Source organism: Emydura macquarii, unplaced genomic scaffold (genome assembly GCF_026122565.2).
Source record: "Emydura macquarii macquarii isolate MOO-44397 ecotype Brisbane River unplaced genomic scaffold, CSIRO-AGI_Emac_v2 contig_705, whole genome shotgun sequence".
NCBI lineage: Eukaryota > Metazoa > Chordata > Testudines > Chelidae > Emydura > Emydura macquarii.
Window position 1 is genome coordinate 12640185 of NW_027130842.1, and position 21822 is coordinate 12662006.

Genomic DNA, 21822 nt, shown 5'->3' on the forward strand with positions numbered 1-21822 from the left:
ACGGACTATGGCCTGCATCATGGGCAGTGAGGAGCTGCACTGCCCCAGAAGACACTGGACCTTCAACAGCTGATGGACACACATGGGAAGTGTAGATACTGAGCCACTCCTTCAGTGTGCAGTGGTTGCTCCCATCCATGGTCTATCGATATTGCTGGCTGGAGCAGTAGGGGAAGAGAAATCCACATTCCTGCTTTCTCTCTCACCCCTTTGGTGGTCGCTAGTGCCATTATCTCCTGCCATATTCAGATAAGAACAAAGGACTGTGACTATGCTCAATCTCTGCACTGGGACATTTTGTATCTTTCACCTAACATCTAGCACATCAATGATAGGCAGGACAAAGTCTAGTCCAAAGAACCCAAGACTGGGCCCTTCATGATAACGATGCATCAGTGGAAGATAGAACATATTTCTCCTTGCAATTTTAACGGTGTTTTGGCTATTTAGAAAACTGCAGTGGAAATTATCTTTATTTTCTAAATGAACAGGAATGCAGACTGCTTTGAAGGCAGCTTATCTAATGTCCTCATGTGCGTAAGCAAATCAGTTTTTCTAATGGAATATATCTGCTCTGTACAGCTCAGGATATTATTCATGGTCAAATTCCAGCTGATAATAGCTAAGACTGCTTTAGAAATAGGAACGTTATTTAGATAGTTTTCACAGTATGTCCAGAGAAGCTTGTGCTTATGGACAATTCAAAGATTTTAACTTCAGGCCAAATGCAGTATGCAATTAGCCTCCTGAAAGCAAAGGGAACCTAGCATAGTAAAAATGTGACTGCTCTAAAAGCATAGGGAAATATTAAAGTGATTTCCCTTTCTGTTTGGCTTTCTGTTGCACCAACATAAGAAAAACAGCCCCCTCTCATCCCTTCTTGAACCGTTGTTACAGAATTAATTCATACCAGACAGTAGATACAGCAAGTTCTATAATAAAATGAACAGTTGAATACATATCCTCCTCCTTTCTCTTTCAGAACACGACTCCTTACCTTAACCTGTAAAACCATGTTCTGGGCAATGTTTAGTTCCAGTTCTGCCCATCTCCTCTTCATATTCTGTAATTGTTGGTCTGCATCCTGGAAATATATCCAAAGCTCAGCCTTCATTTGTTTTATCTCTTCCCAACCCTGAGCCAGGTACTGTGAGTGCATTATCTGTTGCTCGATCTTTTTAAAAAAAAAAAAGGGGGGGGGGGGAGGGAGATGTTTTAATATAACTATTCATGGGCTGTGTGAAATTTAAAGAAGAACTGTGCAGACAGATTTGAGTAAATGATGCTTGGGGGACTAAGTGCAGCGTGCAGAAGGCATTACTGTCCAAAAAAAGCCTTAACCTTGGAAAGTCACAAAACAAGAGTATGTCAAAGGAAAGTCACAAGAAATTACTAGGAAAGCTAGTACAAAGAAATTTATTACAATTCAACCTTGAAGAGGCTAAAAAAGAAAAGGAATCTAACAATTATTTAGAGAGAATTCAGGGCTGAACGATTTCTTTAAAGCTCAAATCAACTTTACAATTAAAGTCTCTGTACTCTCCTGCTTGCACTTCATGAATCATGCCAGATGGTGATATCTATCTATATATAGACAGACAGACAGACAGACAGACAGACACACACACACTCTCACCGACTTAGTGAAAACTTAATTCAATTTTTATATTTCATTCTAATTTCCCTAACACAGTTCTTTTGCTTATATATCTTTTAGCAGAATTCCTTTTGTTAATCCTGAATTCAGCAAGAACGCTTACCAAATCTGAGTCCATCAGTCACATTGAACCCATATTAACAGAATTTCACTTGCTTCAAATGCAACAGTAGGATGCCTTTAAGATTTAGGCTCTCAAAAGGCTTAAAATGTCTTACTGCTATCCTACTTAGGTTTTTTTCTCCTGAATGTTATTTAACAAGCCGTTCCCATTACTAAGGCTTGAAGCACCTTATATCAATTCTGTATACATGTGCAGACTGTAGTTTATGGATTGCTTGGATTTGTATCAATTGCTTCTCTAGTATGGAATTTGGTTACTTTATGCATTAGGCTGTAACACAATGGAGTGAATTTTAAATGTTAGCAGGGTGTGGCCGTTTTACCGGATAAAGTGTAAGTTACTGAGAGATTTTTTTTTTACGGAAGAATATAAATACCATTTCTTTGTGGATAGCTTTGATGTATATATTTTAAAGTTAAAACTCTGATATAACAGTGTATTTCTACACATGCACAAGAACATTTTATGTAAAAATTAAAAAGTACCATCATAGAAGATTTTATGATATACTGATTTTAGTGATTAACAGGAAAATCAGCCTACTGTTGCGTAATGTTTAAGAAAATGTACACTTAAGAATTAGAAAATAGCCAAAGTAATGTATGTGTGCCACTGTAAACAGTAATACATTGGCACAGGGGCACAGGTTCTGCTTCTACACACAGCCATCATATATGCTGCTGCCCTGAAGCACTGTACCTGAATATCTCCTCTCCTGCTATCTTTACTGTATGATGCTTGTATTGCATAACAGGATGGCAACATGGAAGTAATTATAAAAAAAAAAAAAAAATAGGAACATTTCCTCAATGAAAATGTTAAGATGTAAGAGCAGAAGATGTTTCTTTAAACCATTACCTAATATGAACTTTGTATAAGAGGATAGATCAAGGCAATTAAACCTCTAAGGAGGATTACAGGTTGGCTGCTGTGGTTTATCTCGTACCGTTTGCTTTGTTTGTTGAATGCCTGTTGCTGTATTCTTCACTGTGGTGTCTGACAAATCGCACATAGAGCACAAAAGGTCCAAATAGGTACTTGCTTGTTCCTGTAGAGCTCGGAAATGTTTAACCTGAAGGAAGACAATCCTCATATATATTGTGGGACTCATGACATTGCATTAAAACGTTCATTTTCATAGTTTTCAGATGGATAGAAAATGTAAGAGACCAGCACTTCAGAGAATGTTATTTTGTCTTAACCATGAATTACCCAGATTCTTAACTAACAAACTTGTTATTGTTATGAAATATTTTGCTAACAACCCTAAAGAATGACAACTATATCTTGTGTATTTTTTAGATCAAAGCATTGAGGGACACGCTGTGACCTATATAGATTATTCCCTTACGAAGAACAGGAAGCGTTGCATGTTTAAACATGCAGAACTTCCTTGAAGTCATTTCCTGGGGGGAAAAGGAAAACAGGATTTGCCGCACTGTTGCACTGAGAGAAGTGGCTGTCTAGACCTACAAATTTCAAAGCAACCTAGCAGAGGGCTGGATCCTCCATACTGTCTTCAGTGCTCTCCCAATCCTCCCTTGCCTCCATAGCAGCAGAACTCTGACAGGGTTAGAGGTTCTCCTTCCAGCTACTGTCCCTGGGATGCCCCCCATAAGGAAGTTCCCCATCACGTAGGAAAGTGGTTACATTAATGTTAACAAGCACAGCACTGACTTACCTACTAAAGTCCTGTGGAACTGAGAAGAAAACTGTACCCTATAGAGAAGCTGTGTCCCACAACTGGCCCCACCATAGAGTGAAACTCCCTGAAGAACACCTTCAAGGAGGCTCAAGGGAAGGGAACAACAATGATACAGGGGTGATACTTCCTCCCTCCATACCCTACCCAGCCATAATCTGTGGCATGAGTCCTCTTCACCTTCCTCTTCATGAGTCACCTTCATAGATGTAGGTGATATGACCCTAAATTTCTGAATAGACAGCCTCAAGTCAGTTCGATTTTTATACAGGGCACAAAATTTATGCAAACTAGTTAAGTATTAAAAATAATCAAGAAGAAATGAAACAACAATTTCAGATTATTTTTCTATGACACCACGTCACTTCAGGGCCCAATCCAGTTGACAATGTCCTTATGGGATATACAAGCTGTGGAAGACCAGAGAGATTTCATTTCAGTTTGACAGAGCCAAGAGAAGGGTTAGATGACTATGGAGACCACGCCGCCACAACTCCAGTGTGATGGCTCCCAGTTTCTGCACTCCACTATCTATCAGTCTGGTCCATTTATATCATCATAATCACCACCACTGCCATCAAGGTACCCTAGTCCTGATGGTTCGGACAGTCAGTCATTCTTTCTATCCAACAGCCAGCATTATTTTCAGTGGTTCTAGGATCTGGGAGAGCTCCAATATACAGCTGTGTATAAAGAAATTGATCGGTTTCGAATTTAGCCTTTTATTGTGTGGGCTACAACATAAAATGAAAATTCCTGGAAGCATCTGAGGACAGATCTTCTGCATCAACTTCCTCATGTTGTGAAAAGAATTTGGTCTCATCCTCTGCTGTTTGGTTTCCATTGGAGAGTATGGATGGGATGAATTTTCTCAAGTCCCATAATTCTGTGTGTGGTGCTGTGGAGATGACCTTCAGCCTAAATATCCCCTTGCTTTCTTTCCTGGCAGAACTCCACAAGAAAACTCCATAACCTCAGGCTGAAACCTTTTTAAAATTCTCCCATGACACAACGGTGTGCTTATGACACCAATGTAATGAGCCTGGTGTAAGAACATAAATAGACGGATAGCTGGGTAGCTAGGCAGACAGCTGTTTTAAGCTCTTCTATGAAATCTCTAAGCATCTTTATTGATTTGTTCAACTTTACATTCAAATACCTTATTTTCATTTTTGATGCTGGGCTAGCAAGTCATAGACTTAGTCCTGGGATGGAGCCGCAGCTGTATGGTGCCTAAAACTGCCTATGATGCCCCTAGCGCATGAGTACTTAACCCTTGGAACTGGGAGTAGCCAGTGAGGTTCTGAAGTGTCCATGAACAAAGAGCCATCGAGATGGTTTTCTGCTATATTAAGCACTTACTTGGACTCACACCAAAAAGGATAACTGAGTGTATAAGCCCTGTTTGCTCATAATGCACAACTTTTACCTGCTTAACTGCATCTGCCAGGCTGAAAGGTGGCCACCTGCTTGGCTTTAACTCTGGCTGAACTGTACAGAGCCAAGCCTGACACTGCTGTAGAGTATCCTGATGGTTAACATGCTTCTGGAGTTCATGTTCCAAACTCTGGTACACCTACAATAAAAAGATCAGTAAAGTTCACTGATATTTCTGACATGGATATAAAAAACAGAAGATAATATAAAATACAGGGCTCTCAATACACGGGCTGATGCTCAGTTAATTCCAAACAAGCTGTATTTTTCAGACATTAGGTAAAAATTTCAAAAGAAACTAAATGCTTGTCTACTTGGTTCCTGAGTCCACACCAAAGGATGTAAATTCTAATGTGCACCAGCGTGTTGTGCATTAACTGGCCTGTGGTGGATCTTGCTGGCATGCACTAAAATTTGCCTACTGCATGTTAAAGTAATTCGGTTTCAAACAGCACTAATTTAATGCACACTCTGGCAATTTTAGTCCACTTGGGCCAGTTAGCATGCAACAAACTAGTGTGTACTAGAATTTATACCCCTCTGGTGAGGACTAACACATTGTATAGACAAACCAAGAATCACATTTTCAAAAATGACTTACTTGGTCACTTAGGAGCCTAAGACCAATTGACTATCAATGAGTCTTGGGTTCCTAAGTGCCTAAGTCACTTTTGAAAATGGGACTTCAGCGCTTTTGAAAATTGTACTAGTTGGCTAATTGAGCCACACTAGTCAAATTGCTCTGTATTTCAGGAAGAGTTTTTATTTTCAAATAAGGACAGACTCTTTTCCTCTAATCGTATTCAAACTTCAGATGCTTCAAAACACTAAATCAACCTAGAATTATATCCTGTTTCTGTACTTCAGCCACATCACATTATAGAAATATTTATATTTGCTTCAAGGTACTATACCTTATTTGAAGGGGATAAGGCAATTTCAGATACTTTCCAGGGAGTTTAGGTTCATGACCCTGAATGGGAATAACTATTACTTATTTGGGGTATTTTAACATTTATTTTTCTTAATAGGAAAGCATTTAGCTAGTGTCAGTTTGTTCAATGATGCTTAACTAGGTGCTGAAAATTTAAGTTCTGGCCTTTTAATAGAGAAGTTTTCAAATAAAGGCTTGATTATGTCTTGTAGATACAACTCCAAGTGTGGGGACAGTGCACAGTTCTGTGGGGCATTGTGCCTTCTGGAGCTACCCACTATGCTATTGTTAGTTAAATTTATTTAGGCAGTATATTGCTCACTCCCCTTTATGATTGGTCAGATCTCCTGGCACATACAGAGAGGCAGAGCCATAGGTTCCACTGCCTGGGGGGACCAGCAGCCCTAACCCTGTGCAGTCTTGTGAGAGCAAACACTGTAGTGGTGTCTTGCCCCAGGCAGTCGGGGTACAAGAGGAAGGAAAGTTCCTGGTGCTCTCACCATGCCTTGTACACTCGGGAAGGAAACAAATTATGTGTATCCTAGAGATTTTAGGAGGAAAAAAAAACAGAGTTGGAATGATGTGATTATCATCTTATTTTCGTATCTTTATTCATTACTTTTCTGCCCCTCCTCCCCCTTTTATTATAAAATGGCCTTTTCTGCTAACTGGATCAACAGGATGGCCCAGGTAAGATTTCATTGACTTCAGTGGGATAACTTCTACTGTGTAAAGTCAAGTGAGTAGGCAAGTGTTTGCAAAATCTGGGCCTATGTGACTCAATCTAAACCTAAATTTGCTCAAAACAAATAAACTTCAATAGAACTTCAAACTCAGCTGATTTTTAGCACCTTTTATTATATACTGCATGGTACCACACACATGGATTTTATTTATTTATTTAGCCAAATTTAACCTTTATGCTTTAATAATAAATAAGGTCAAACCTTTTTTCTAAAATTTGGATTAAAAACTCAATTCCTTCCTGAATGCAGACTGTAGGAAGCCGCTGTGGCCTCCCACGGAACCAGAGCCTGAGGAAGGACACGAGCGCTCTGATTGGTCCAACTCACACCCTGCCCCAGAGTCTGCCCGGCAACAAGGGACCCGGGCCGTGATAGGGCCACCCGGCCAGGCCAATTGGCAGCCGCGGGGCGGAGCCCCAACAGGAAGGGGAAGTACAAAAGCCTGGCCCCTGAGCTCAGTAGGGCCCAGACTGCTGCCAGAGGCAGACGTGCTGCCCCGCCAGCAGAGGCCTAGGCCAGAGCCTAACCGCCGACGATGACCCCTGGCCCCACCTGGGCCCAGGGATTGGATAGGGCCCTCGAGAAGCTGGACTAGGCAACCCGGCCAGGACGACTGGGCCGAGTTACCCCGAGCCCGGGGCCGTGCTCTGCAACCGCAAGACTGGGCCAAGACCCCAGAGCGGCCCGAGTGGCGGGCACCCCCGGAGGCTGGGCTAGATTTGGAGGAACTGCCGGCCGCCGAGCCCCTCCCTATAGCGGGGCTGGACTTGGAGGAGCTGCCCGAGGCCGAGCCGCTCCCCACATCCAATGACCTTGAGGAGCTGCCCCCTGAAGAGGAGCTCCCCGCCTTACCCCCAGTCGACGAGGAAGGACTGACGGCGCTACCCCTGGAGGACCACCTTCGTGGCACGGAGGGGGCAGGTACTAGGGTCAGTGGGGAGGAAGGAGCCCAGGGACAGCCACGGCCTGTGGCTGAAGCCACATTCTAGTCGGTGTGTTGCGGCGGGAGCCCCGCTGACACAGTGGCAGCCGCTTCTGCCACTGCTAGGGCCCTGAGCTGGGACGCAGTGGAGACGGGTGGGCCTGCGTCCCCCTCCCCTTCCCCTTTTCCCTAGCCACCCCAAGAGAATTGCTCTCCTGACCCTGCCTGAGGGCCTGAGCGATCTGCCTCTGCTCACCCTGTCTAGGGGTTGGAGCCACTGACTCTTTGCTCGCCCACCCTGACTGAGGGCTGGAGCGAGTAACTGTTGCTCACCCTGCCTAAGGGCGGACTAGTAGGACTACTCACTCGCCAAACGTGAGCTATTCCCTGTTTGTAGGAAGCCGCTGTGGCCTCCCACGGAACCGACACGCCTACACAGACCATGTTTTCTTGATTTTATATTAATCATAATTTGTATATCCATGTAAACAGGAATTTTAAGTCAATCTGGGGTTACATGGGGTATAAGTTATGGCAAAAACTGACCACTTTAAGGAATTTATATCTAGCATAAGGAATGGTGACACAATTACATTAGCAACCCGTGGAGTCAGTTTTACACAATTTCATGAATCATCATATTATTACAGATATTCTAAAATACATTATTCCATTCCTACATAGAATTATTACAATACTGTACATAACCAGCACATTGCTTATAGTTATATCCTATATATGTGGTCAAAATAAGACTCACTCTCTGAGCTGTGCTACATATGGCTGAATAACTGTCTCTGGTCCCCTGCAGATGGGTTTGCGTGTTTTGCTTGAATTTTGCTTGAAGATGTTCTGCACATTGACTGATCAAATAGTCACCTTTATTTTTAAGGCTGTTCAAATGGTCTTCAAATCCTGCAATCTCTTCCATCATTGCCTAAGAAAGTTAAAAAACAAACAAAAAAAAAAACTTGAAGAAATACTTTGAAAGTAAAATAGCTAAGTGGTGACTTCTTAAAGCAGTTCTTTATATGCTTGAATATTTTTCTTAAATGTATTTGTTATTAGATTTGATGAGGAAACTATATTATGTGCCAGCTATTAGACTGTACAATTTGTCTTAAAGTCTTTGTCACCCAAGAGATTCTAGTTTGTCACTTAAACACAATATTCTATAGCAAATCTATATACATGAGTGTTCTCTAAACATATTACAAACACCGTAAATGAACAAATATGACATGCTGTCCGAAATCGAAGAACCTTCATCTTTCCTTGCCAACGGTCTCTTTCTGTTGCTGCTTATCAACTCTTTTTCATGTCATATATAATGTTTAGGGTTAGATTTTGAAGTTGAAAGTAACTTGCTCCAAAAGTGGTCCCATTAAGAACAATGGATGAAATCTTGGCCCCATTAATGTGAATAGGAATTTTGCCATTGACTTCAAAGAAGCCAGGATTTCACCCAATGAAACTACTTAAGGAGTAACATACGAATAATTTACTAAAAAGTAATTTAGGACATCACTATCTGGCCCTTAGATTGAAGACCTTTTGGGGCAAGGATTTTGGCTTTCTGTAGCTTCAGTGAGTACTTACCACAGCTGTGGGTTGCTAGCAATAATTATGCCTTATATGAGAGTATGAGGGTATTTTACAGCCTAATAAATGAGAATTATAATACAAACTCTTCTAAAAAACAGGACTTTTTTTCTTACAAAAGCCAGGAATCAATGGCGTCCCAGGGGTAGGAGGGCCCTACTACACCACTTGCATTCTATATCTTCTCAGCATGAAATAGAGAACATCTAATACAAAATTCAGACCCTATATACATAACCTTCACATGTGGTCACTGCTGCTCACTGAAGGTGACTGTGAATCAGAAACACATTGATCTGTTTGTAGATAGTGAGTGCACCAACAAGCCATTCTTGTTAACCCAGTCAATGTTACAGATATTCAAGTAAGTACAGAACAGGATGATAAAAAAGTTACAGCTCCAGAATGGATATAGGGAATTGTTGGAAAAATATTTTTTGGTTTTACTGAACAAATAACATGTGTTCAAGCACAAGACCTACCTTATGGTTGGCTAGTTGTTGAGTGATTATTTCTACGCTGCTGCTCTCCGTAAGGTCAGTAGTGACCAGCCTGCTGGACATCTGTAACAACCACTTTTCCACTTCTTGTAAGGCACTGTTATAATCTTCATGCTCTTTTACTTTCACCTCCAAGCTTTCAACATGTGCCTGTGGGACCATATAAACCAAAATAAAATTTTAGAGACACTTGCAAGAGAGAGAGGATGTCAAAAGTTGCTTTGAAACCTGAAAAGTCACTAAGAGACTGATCTTGCAAACTATTCATTCATAGAACTGCTTATGTGCCTAGCCCACAATGAACACACCAAAAGGATTTCTTGCATCAGGAAGTGTTTTCAGATTGGGCCCAAAATTTAAAAAAGGAAAAAGCAGCATATACAAAATTATTAATAATGAAGAACATTACATTTTTGGGGTTTTTTTTTTTGTTTTTTTTTTGAAAGGGACACTGCCAACTTGAAATGTAGTTAATTTAAAAATGGTAAGTTAAACTCTTTTGGTACTGCACCTGACCTTGACTCCCTTTGCCAAATGACATGGTTTTATAATCACTTTCCTGTTTTTGTGTTTTTCTCTCATGTGTATAAGACGCACATAAAGAAAAGGGAAGACCAACTGGACCGTGAAAGTGACTACACAACATGATGTTGAAAGTGCGCTGTCAACTGAACACAGTTAAACAAACTAGAAAATAAAGAAAAAAGTTTATTTTCTCCATCCTTGTCACTTACAGTAATCTCACCTGTTACTTCGAATGTTTATTTTGCCTACTATAATTACAACAGGAGTGTTACTTTTAAATTGATGGTGTCCTTTTAAAATATATTTTACTGTGCATATTGTCTGTTTACATTTATGTATATATGTCAGAGTGAAATCATCCAGGTTTCCAAACAATAAATCTAACACAATAAAAATAAAAAGTGTCATTTTGTTCCTTAAATTATCCCCAAATCTTCGTCTACCACTGGAGGATGGAAATAACAAAGTGACACCGTCAGGTCAAACATGTATGCTAATATGGTTTTACTGTAGCTTAGTATGTTTGGAAGTATCATCTGTTAAGAGCTTTAGGAGTAATAATATATTACTACATATAACAGTATTACATTTTCAAAGCATTATATATTTATTAACGATAAATGTATGTTACTTAACCACTGTTACTACTAAATCACTAACACTACTTTCTTCAGCACCCTAAATTTTCCTTTGTGATCTCACATCCAGAAGAATCATGCCTAGCTTATGAGACCTGGCAGGACCATAGTATAAGGCGATGTGGTTCAAGGACATTTTTACTTTTGAGATATCATTTACGCAGGAAACTTTTTATAGGCAGTGAGATGTTTAGACACAATTCTGTGCCGTGTACTTGTCTGAGAATTCCTTTCCCAAGTGGAGGCACTTCTCTAAGGCCATATCCTCTTTCCTGATAGAGCTGGCTGCTCTTCAGTTTCAGAATGGTCACTGATATCTTTTAAGCACTCTCCTTTAAGCTGTATATTTCAAGAGGAGACATCTCCCCTAATACCTCAACATTCATTTGAGCTTTTCTTGTGATGTTTAGTTGGGAAACCATTTACCTCACTGCAGAGAGCCCACACGAGACTCAAGGCACCTCATAAGCCCCACATAAAGGGGGCTTCTGCCAGCCCTCTGCATTGGGGTGAAATGTCACCTATAGGAAACCTCAACCCTTTAAACTGGAAAAAAAACTCATATTTTGTGTTAATGACATGAAAGGAACCCACAGTTCCCTTGAAGGTTTCTTTTACCTTTGCTGCATTGCAGAGTTCCTGGTAATTGGCCTGAAGTTTCTGAATGTTGTCCCCTAAAGCAACGTCACGCACAAGTTCAAGAAGGGCTTCTCCTTTTTCAGTCACTGATTTTACCGAAGGCTCGTGGGACAGCACCGTCTGTTGTACTGACTACAAGTGCAAACATTGTAGTGAAAAAATATACTGTAAATAGAATATGGTAAGATCCCTTCCCTTAGGTCCCAGGCCCAGAGGGCCCCCTCTAATCATGGATCTCTCCCTTCCCGTACAGTTCAGCCACCTCCAGGGCACCATCCTTCCCTAACCAGCCCCCAGGGCTGTATTATCTTTTCCTTAGAGCTCCCTCAGAACTCCTGGGGGCAGCTGCAATAAGAAAGTGAGCATGTGTGGGTGAAAGGGCAAGTGCTAGAGGTCAGAGCTGATGCAGAGGCAGAGTGTCTCTGAGCTGATGGCTATAATCTGCAGGTTTGGGGATGGACCCCACTGCCTTTTCCAGGAGATAAACCCCATCCCCTTTAGTGAGATGATGTGAGAGAAAGGGACACCATCTCTACAAAGGGACACCATCTGGTCAACTATTCCCTTATCCCTGCCTTTTTAGGAACAACAAATGACACATGGCAGTGTGTGCACATGTTGCGAGATATTGGCTCCTCGTATGCATAGTGATTCCTGACCATCTCAAGCATTTGAGACATGCCATTTTTATGCAACATCTGCAGCCCTGCAGTGTGTTACGAAGACACTAATAAGATGGGTGATTGGTTTTGTTGTTGCAATTTTTTATTTTTGCAGAGTAGTTATTTTGGTATAATGGTAAGTGTAAAAAAAAAAAAAATTTTTTTTGTTTGCAGAGTTGTTCCCAGGATATTAGAGACTTAAGGCGAGTAAAGTAATGTCTTTTCTTGGACCAAACTTCTGTTGGCGAGAGAGACATCGAACTCTTCTTCAGGTCTGGGAAACTTACTCAGATCCTGCCAGAACACAGATGCAAAACCTGTAGAGATCTTTCCACAACACACCATTCAAGATCCCTGGGTTCTACACATGCCTGTCACAGAACATGGCGTACATCATCTAGTTCCCGAAATGCCTCAGTAACAACTATGTGGGTGAAACCAGACAATCACTATGTTCCTGAATGAACTCACACAGGAAAATGATAAAAGAGAAAAACACCCTTGTCACCTGTAGTTGAACATTTTTCACAAAACAATCACTCTTTATCTGACCTCTTAGGCCTCATTCTTAAACCTGCACTGCACAACACTTTGAAAAGACGAGCTTAAATTTGTAACTTTGCTAGACACTAAAAACCATGGACTGAACAGAGAGACTGGATTTATGGTTTATTACGATGATCTGTAACCCACTAACAAACCCCCACACAAACTGCCCTTCCCCCCCCCCCCCCCACATTCTTTCCCTTCCTTTCCCCCCTATGACCGGAGATGTGTTAACGGTCCACTTCACCTTGAATGGTCCCTTGAAATGTGTGTTAACTACTTATGATAAACAATCTGTTCCACCTTGTATTTAGCTGTGGACTGGTCTATCCAACAAAATTAAATTGGTTGTACTCAGACAGGGGTGTGAAAAATCCACGGCCCTGAGCAGCATTGCTAAACGGATCTAAGTCTCTGTATAGACATTGCTAGGTAGATGGAAGAATTTTTCCATCAACTTAGCTATTCTCTCTGAGGGAGGTGGATGACTTACGCAGATAGGAGAATCCCTTCCTGTGCCACTGTAGAATTTTAAGTGTGACATATCCTGAGCATGTTTCCCAGACGTGAAGAAGAGCTCTGGGTAAGCTCAAAAGCTTGTCCCTCTCACCAACAGAAGTTGGTCCAACAAAAGGTATTACCTCACCCACCTTGTCTCTCTAAAAACTATTTTAATTCTTAATATGTTTATAAAATTAATTAAAAGCAATGAAGCCTACGATCTCCCATGTCATCTAAACTGGAACTTTCAGTTTCAGATATAGTTAAAAAATGACATCTCAGAAGACTTCTGAATTGTGCATCTGTTGTTTCATACCAACATTTGCCGGATTTTTTCAGACTATTTAATAAATCAACAGGTAGTTTAAATTAGCCAAACATGTGGCATGGCCAAATTCTGCTTTCAGCGACATCAGCATAAATCCAGAGTAACCCCGTTGACTCATGAAATGGAGAACAAAATTTGGCTCAATTCATTGCATCATTACATCTGTAAAGCTAGGAGACTGATGAGAAGGTGTTCTAGGTCCCTTCCTTCAATAGTCAGGGTTAAAATCAGAAGTGATACAAACAACAGTATATGGTACATATCAATGAGTCACTCTACATTATCTAGATTAGCAGGTATCAGTAAATGCAAACTTACACACTTTAGGAATAGAAAGGAAAGGTACAACAGAAAGTCTGTAATTTACATGTTAAGCAGGGGAAGCTAAATGAGGAAATATGCAACTTACACATGTGTTACATGTGTCATTTATATACAGAGATGGCAGTATGTAGTTGGAAAAGCAACTAATTAGAGGTATATCTTGATTTTCTTTTCTCCCTTCTATTAGTTGCTTTCCCTGCTACATCCTTGCCCTTCCGTACCCCCCCAGAGTTTAAAACTATAACTTCTGTGAGTTACCACCAGATAATTTACAGCATTATTTATGTCACCTCTGAACCTGGCCCTCAGTTTTCAGGTTAATTCTCATTATCTTTGTGGTAAATATTACTAGAACCTATTTTACATTATTTAGAAAACTGAAATATAGCAAGAAAACAAAAGCATAGGGAGACCATGTCTGTAGTGACAGGAAAAATCCAGAAGACTGCAGGTCAAATTCTACTGTCACTTAAACTGGTATAAATCTAGAATAACTATTGATATCAGTGGAGTTACTCCATACTTATTTCATGTAAATGAGAACAAAAATTGGCCCGATGTGGGTAACCTTCAGACATGGAAGACTACTTATGGCACCCAAATTCTATATTTGGATGCTTACACTGACTCTTTGGCAGGGACACTATGCATTTATGCACCTAGATACTGGTTTTAGTATCCAGATGAGGGATTTCATGGAATCTCTTAAGGCCCCCCACAGCTGAAAATTGGACCTCAATGACTTCTAGTTCAAAACTTCATTCACATGATGCAGTGACTACATCAATTCTTACCTTATATTTGGATAACTGGGCCTTCTTCTCATATAATTCAGTTTTGGGCTCCATTTGAGCGTGCAGTATGGTTTGGTACTCTGCCAACCATTGAGTCTGTGCCTTGTACTTGTCTGAGAATTCCTTTGCCAAGTGGAGGCACTTCTCTAAGGTCATATGTTCCTTCCTAATAGAACTGGCCAGCTCTTCAAGCTGCTCCATATGATCATTGATCTCTTTCCTTAACTGGTCGGCTTTGTTTCCCTCCAGGTATTTAATAGCCCGTTCACCCTTCTCACGGGCAGATTTCAGCAAATTGTGGCCTATGTCCATATCACTCAAAAGAAGCTGTAAAGGAAAATACAGAAAAATTAGACAGTCTTTACCCCTTTCATTTTCCTTTGTTGTCATTTTGATGTCAAAGAGATGCTGGTAGCAATGTCTTTTTCAAACTACTGAGGCCAAAGAGACTGAGCAAACTTCTGACTGCCTAGAGATGGCACCTGCAATACTGGGATGAGGTGCATTAGCATGGAAATGTGGAGAAGCTTGCACTTACGCTGTTAACGACATACTTGTAACTGAATATAAATATAATAATTCAGGACAATATTGCCAACTGAAGATCTGGACTTCAATCTCCAAAACTATCAGCTCAATACTTTTCCAAAAAAAAAAAAAAAATACAAAGAAAGCTGACAGACTGTGTGACTACTGTAAGTTTTATTTCTTAGATCAATATTTCAAAGGCTGGCTTAAGAGGAATAGATAGAAGGAAATAGAATTCTTCCTTCTCCACTGCTTATTAAATAGGGCTATCTGCAATACAAAACAATGTGCATCTCAGAAAGGAATGAAAGGTTTCATTAAATTAAAGATACAATGTTTTAAAAGCACATAATAGAAATCAGCAAGTGGTTGTGAAATTGTAGGAGTTGAACTGGGAAATTTTATTTACAAAATTAGTCAAATATAATGTGCACAAGATGACGTGGAATAGTTGAAAGCTGTTCTTTGGCACAGTAGGTTTAAATATTGTAAGGAGACCGAGGAACTCATTCACAACTTTGAGGTAAAGTGTGAGTTTTACCACTGGGTTAACTCAGTGGAAGGAAAGGAACAGTTTTGCTCCGCACAAAGCATTTCCCTAATAAAATTTATATCACATGAGTATTTGAGTGTCTTATTTTAACTTAAAATCAAAATCTAAACAACCATAATTAGAAGAAGGGATTATACCATTTGGCATCATCCATGAACTTCACTATGAACAGTTATCAAAACTATTAATCCAATATCATCAAACTCCACACACTAGGAGACCATCACATTTTACATTCAATGCTCTCTATGCTGCTAACACTCTGGACTGTTGGAATCAGAATTCTGAATAACTGTGAGGACAGTATTAAATGTGGACTAGTTTATGTGATTTAACTCATGAAGAACAATGACTAACAAATACTAAATTCAGGTGTACTGTACCTCTAGTTTCTGCATTTTCTTCTCCATTGCTGTTTTATCCACTACATCAATCTTGGTTACCACATTTTTTAAATTCAGGTTAGTGGCTCCATACCAATCTGCGTAAGTGTTGAAAGCTAATTCTGACTCTTCCATACTTCGAATCTCTTCTTCCAGGAACTTTATTTGCTCCTTCAAGCAAATGTTAGAAACAGAAAGTGAAATGCTTATAATTGTCCATTTCTTGACATGAGAATGTTTAGTAATAGCAACAAACTACTATTTCATGAAAGAATAGTCAATTTACTAAGCTCATTGACTTGTTACTAATTTCTTTCATATCCACTAGAATACAAGATAATTCTTCTCATGGGGGTTATCTATATTCTATTCTTAATGTCTGTGTATAGTAATGTGTGTGTATGATGTCAAAATGGAGTAATATTTTAGCATTAAAGGAGAAAGATACAGGTGATAAAATTCAATTTATTAATTTTAAGTCTAATTTTCTAGTCTACACTAGGAAATTAGGAACATCACTCAAGGGTGTGAAAAATCTGCACCCCAAGCAAGAGTTAAATTGACCTAATCCCCAGGGTAGACAGCATTAGACTGACAAGAATTCTCCCTTCAACCTAGCTACCTCCTCTTGGAGAGTTGAAGTACCTATGCCAATGGGAGAAGCTCTCCCGTCGGCATAGAGTAGCATCTTCACTGAAGTGTTGAAGTAGTGCAGCTCTGACAAAACAGCGTTTTAAGTGTAGATGTACGTTTAGTGACAGAGATGTCAGACTGAAAGTACTATAATCCAAAGTGATCTGTAGAATGGGCCTTGCCAATTCAAGTTTTCCAACAATGCCTCACCAATGTACCTCAAAGACAATCTGAAGGCACTTTGCTAAAGTTCATTCATTCAGTTTCCATGCACATTCAACCCTCAACTTATCTGCTGGGACTGCCAAGAGAGGGGTATCAGTCAGTATCCCCATAAGGATTTTTTTTTTATGTAGATTATTTACACAACTGTCCAAAAAAACCCTGAATGAGACTACCAACACATTTCACACAGATTGTTAAGCACCCATGACATATTTACAACTTATGGTTACTGCAGAAGTTGGCTGAAAGGTCTGTTTCCTATTAACAATGTCGTGATCCACCTAGCCCACTGAAATCTAGAAGGGGGAGAGTTGTATGTGCACATTATATGATTGAGATTCTACATCTATGAATAATTTGTGCTTATTTTGCCCAAATAAATAATACCTACGTGTGTCTCCTCTGTTGACATTGCATATTATTATAATGAATTAAATTTTCTTTACTTACCAGTACATGAAGGATAAGAGCTTGGTACCGAGAGGTAAGCTGGGTAGCTTGATTTCCCATTCTACTGGTGGTATGACTTTCCTCCAGGATTTGCTGAGCCAATATCCCAACTTCCTCAACCTCATCTTTGTAGACTGTGATTTCTTCATGCCACTTCTGAGACAAAGAAGACAGACAATATCAAGTGCATGTGATTACAACCATGCATCTGAACACTAGAAACGTAATTGTTTACTCTGGTCAGCACTGCAGACACACTTAACACAGCCATGGGAAAGTGAGCTGGATTCTATTCCTCAAGAAAAGAGTTGAATATATTCCAGTTCCAGGACCAAACCCTTCTCTCAGTTGTGCCTGTGCACTCTACAGGCCAACTGCATTTCAGACTCCACACTGAGATTACAGCACTAGCAAAACCATCTCTTTACCTGTAAGCTGAGCAAGTTTGATCCGGACTCCCTGAGAGATCACGGCAATGTTGTATTTACAGTCATTTTTCACAGTAGAACTATACTTTAATGTATAAATCATGTGCGATATAGAATGAGTTTTTCAAACAGAAAGGCATTAATTACCTTCATCTGCTGCAGCTGCATCTCCTTCGTTGCTTTGTCAGACTGCCGCCCAGTCCTGATATTAACTTTCTCCTCCAGAGTCTTAAGCCAGTCATCTACCTTCTGAAACTTTTTCTCCATTAACCTCAGTCTGCTCAGAGTGGTGTTTAGCTGGGTCCTGGCCTCAGAAAGCCTGTGCTGGTAAACTTGCCAATCCTGTCGCATGGACTCCAGTGCTCTGTCTTCTATCTGGGGTATGCCCCAAGGTATCACCTCCTCCCTGCCATGGAGTGCTGCATTTAGTAACGCCTGTCCCTCTGCACAATTGACCTGTAGCTCCTGCAAGTTTACAATTATGGGGGTAACTTATTCAGATGTTTTATATTAACGGTGGTAATCACGTTTTACAGAGTAAATAAAACCTTTGCTCCCTCGAAGACAATGGCAAAACCCCTTTACTTCAATGGAGCCAGGACTTCGTCCAGTGTATTTAAGGCTGAGTACCTTATACCATGTAGATGTTAGTTTGGTCATGAACATCTTAACACAGACTGGCAAAGTGATTTTTTTTTTTACACTATCACTAGTGATGCTCAATGAATTGTGGGATACATTTATGGCCAAAATGTGCTGTATGTTCCTCCCTTAGCTGCTGAGCTTATCTTCACTTCCAAAACATTTTTGCTGGCGTGGGAACTTGGGATCCCTGAGCCCATCCAGCACATCCTTGAACTCAAGACTTTCCTGCTGGCAGCCAGCACACTATTAGCTTGCCAGTGTGGTAACTTTTAAAACCAAATCTGTTTCATTATATTTCTGGATCTGTTTTTGATTGCTCTTAGCCAAATGCTTATTTTTGCCCGATGTAGGTAAAAACAGCCACAAAGGCAGCACAAGGAATCACATTTTAAATAAAGTTGATTTTTAAAAGGCATGCAAAAAGTCAGGAAATAGCTGGTTTGGAGATTTATGGCCCAGATTCTTTAATAATAAATACGTCAGTATTTTCCCTGTATATATTTCATATACAATTACAAATCAATTCATAGCATCCTTTATAGATAAGAATCAAAACAGGCTGGTTATTATTCTGTGAGACTACCAACCAGTCCTGATATTAACTTTCTCCTCCAGGTTCTTAAGCCAATCTGGTTTTCTTTTGAGACTGTGCAATGGCAGGCTCTTCATAAACACATCTGATACTCTGTAATTTGGTTAGCCCATTTTAGTGTGATGATTCCCAGGTTTCTGATGAGGATATTTGAAACAGAAGACACACATGGGTGGTGATAGTTGTTAACTCCAGAACAAAATTAAAATGGCTTTAATTAAAAAAAACAACAACAAGAATGGACATATACATTCAAACACTGCACAAGAGAACAACACACCAACCTGAAACTTATACTTCTTTTCACATTTATTTCTATAGAACAAAGATGCCACCCTTAATTTTAATAAACTTTCCTTCCATGTAAATATTTTTAAAGTATAATTTTGCAGAGAGAGAGAGATATATGCATATCCACCCTGACTTTAATCCCTTTAATAAATCACATGTAAAATATTTCACATTTGTAGCCCTTAATCACAAATTGTCCCACTGACTTCATAAATATATTATATTAGATTAATACTGTATAGCCCTTTTGTGTTATTGCTAGGTCAAGAACAGAACTAAAAAATCTCTAACTCAGTTGCTAAGTCATGAAACACTTAAGACTCAATGAATAAAATACTCTATAATATGATCGTATGAATTTATTTCAGCTGACTAAGAGAAAAAGTGGTCTAATGTTTCACCGGAGACCGTCAGAGCCTTTCAGTTCTGGTTTTTAGGACCTGACAGTATTGTATTGCAATACTAGATTGTGGACTGAGAGCTGTACAAAGTTTTCCCTTTGAAGACTGAAATTCAGGCCACGTTTACTGCAGTACGCAAAACTGTGCAAGTTTTCTGTGAATGTGGCCTCATGGGCTGATCTATGGTTTCAACCGGAAAAATTCAGTCCCTAAAAGTCACCAGGACTTAAGTTTAAAGGTGGCAGGACTGAGCCTGCTACTTGCTCAACAAAGACCTTATACAAGAGTCCTTGTGCAAAATGTAAATTAATTAACAAAACAGAAGTCCAAAGTACATGAGATCTAGGAAACTTACCAGTTTCAGTTTGCAGTGGTTTGTGTGAACCACTTTGCCAGTTACAGTTCAAGTAGGCACTGATCCTTTGAGTTCTGGGTTCAAACTACCCCTGAAACTCAAAGGATAACTCATCTGAAAATGTTAGGGTTTTACCTGATATTTTTGCACAGCTCTACTTCCACTGTATATTTAAATAAAATAATAATACCAACAATAATATACTCAGAGTATAAAAAGAAACTGGAAGGATCTGAAGAAAGCCTTTGATGAAACACAATTTGTTGGGGGAAAGAGTCAACATGGCTTTTGTAAAGAAAAATCATGTCTAACTAATCTTTTAAAATTATTCGTGGATGTCAATAAGCATGTGGACAAGGGTGATCCAGTGCATATAATGTACTTGGACTTTCAGAAAGCCTTTGACAAGGTCCCGTACCAAAGGTTCTTAAGAGAACTAAGCAGTCATGGGACAAGAGGGAACGTCCTCTCATGGATCAGTAACTGATTAAAACATAAGAAAAAGGGTAGAACTAAATGGTCAATTTTCACAATGGAGGGAAGTAAGTAGTAGGGTCCCCGAAGGATCTGTACTGGGAATGTGCTGTTCAACATATTCATAAATGAACGGGAAAAGGAGGGTGAACAGTGAGGTAGTTCAATTTGCAGACAACTCTCTTTAGTAATTTTGTATTAAGTCCAAAGCTGATTGCAAAGAATTACATAGGCATCTCACAAAACTGGATGACTATGCAACAAAATGGCAGATGAAAGTCAATTTTGAGAAGTGCAAACACATATTAGAAAAAATAATCCCTACAATACATACAAAATGATTGAGTGTAAATTAGCAGTTACCACTCAGGAAAGATCTTGGAGTCATCATAAATAGTTCTCTGAAAATATCTGCTTAATGCACAGCAGCAGTCAAAAAAGCTAACAATGTTAGGCACCATTAGGAAAGGGATAGATAATAAGACAGTAAATATCATAATGCCTCTATACATGCCCTATAATGCTCTATATATGCCCACACCTCAAATACTACATACAGTTCTGTTTTCCCCATCTCAGAAAAGGTATATTAAAATTTTAAAAGGTGCAGAATAGGCAATGAAAATGATTAGCAGTATGGAACAGCTTCATATTGTTGCAGCATGAGGAGAGAGTTTAAAAAAGACTGGGATGTTCATCTTAGAAAAAGTGATGGCTAAGGGGAGGATATGATAGAGGTCTATATCATGAATTGTAAGGAGAAAGTGAATAGGAAAGTGTTATTTACCCCTTCATATAACACAAGAACTAGGGGCCACCCAATGAAATTAATAGGCAGCAGGTTTAAAACAGACAAATGGAAGCACTTCTTCACACAATGCACAGTCAGCCTGAGGAACTCATTGCTAAGGGATGTTGTGAAAGCCAAAAGTTTAACTGGGTTCAAAAAAGAATTCCATTAGTTTATGTAGGGTAGATCCACAAGATCAAGATGGTGAGGGATGCGATCCCATGATCTGGGTGTTCCTAAACCTCCAACTGCCAAGAAGCTGGGACCGGACAACAAGAGATGGATTGCTCGATAATTACCCTGCCCTGTTCATTCCCTGTGAAGCACCTGGTATTGGCCACTTGCTGAAGACAGGATATTGGGCTCGATGGACCATTGATCTGACCCAACATGGCAGTTCTTATGTTCTTAAGATGAACTAGTAGGCTGGCGGTGAATTGCTTGTCCCTTTGAAGTCAATTGGAGTTTTGCTATTGATTTCATTGGAGCCAGG

The 21822-nt window shown here is 39.8% G+C and overlaps 1 protein-coding gene across 1 annotated transcript in view; it reads right to left on the bottom strand.

Moving 5' to 3' along the window:
• The window catches only part of SYNE1 (spectrin repeat containing nuclear envelope protein 1), a 458068-nt gene that overhangs the window by 180768 nt on the left and 255478 nt on the right, over window positions 1-21822 (bottom strand). Inside the window, exons 65-74 of the mRNA XM_067542425.1 lie at window positions 17929-18246; window positions 17354-17509; window positions 16046-16216; window positions 14582-14908; window positions 11406-11558; window positions 9607-9774; window positions 8283-8459; window positions 4913-5059; window positions 2728-2853; window positions 998-1174 (exon numbers count right to left, since the gene is read on the bottom strand). Of these exons, the coding sequence (XP_067398526.1) occupies window positions 998-1174; window positions 2728-2853; window positions 4913-5059; window positions 8283-8459; window positions 9607-9774; window positions 11406-11558; window positions 14582-14908; window positions 16046-16216; window positions 17354-17509; window positions 17929-18246 (1920 nt within the window). The remainder of the gene's footprint in view (window positions 1-997; window positions 1175-2727; window positions 2854-4912; window positions 5060-8282; window positions 8460-9606; window positions 9775-11405; window positions 11559-14581; window positions 14909-16045; window positions 16217-17353; window positions 17510-17928; window positions 18247-21822) is intronic.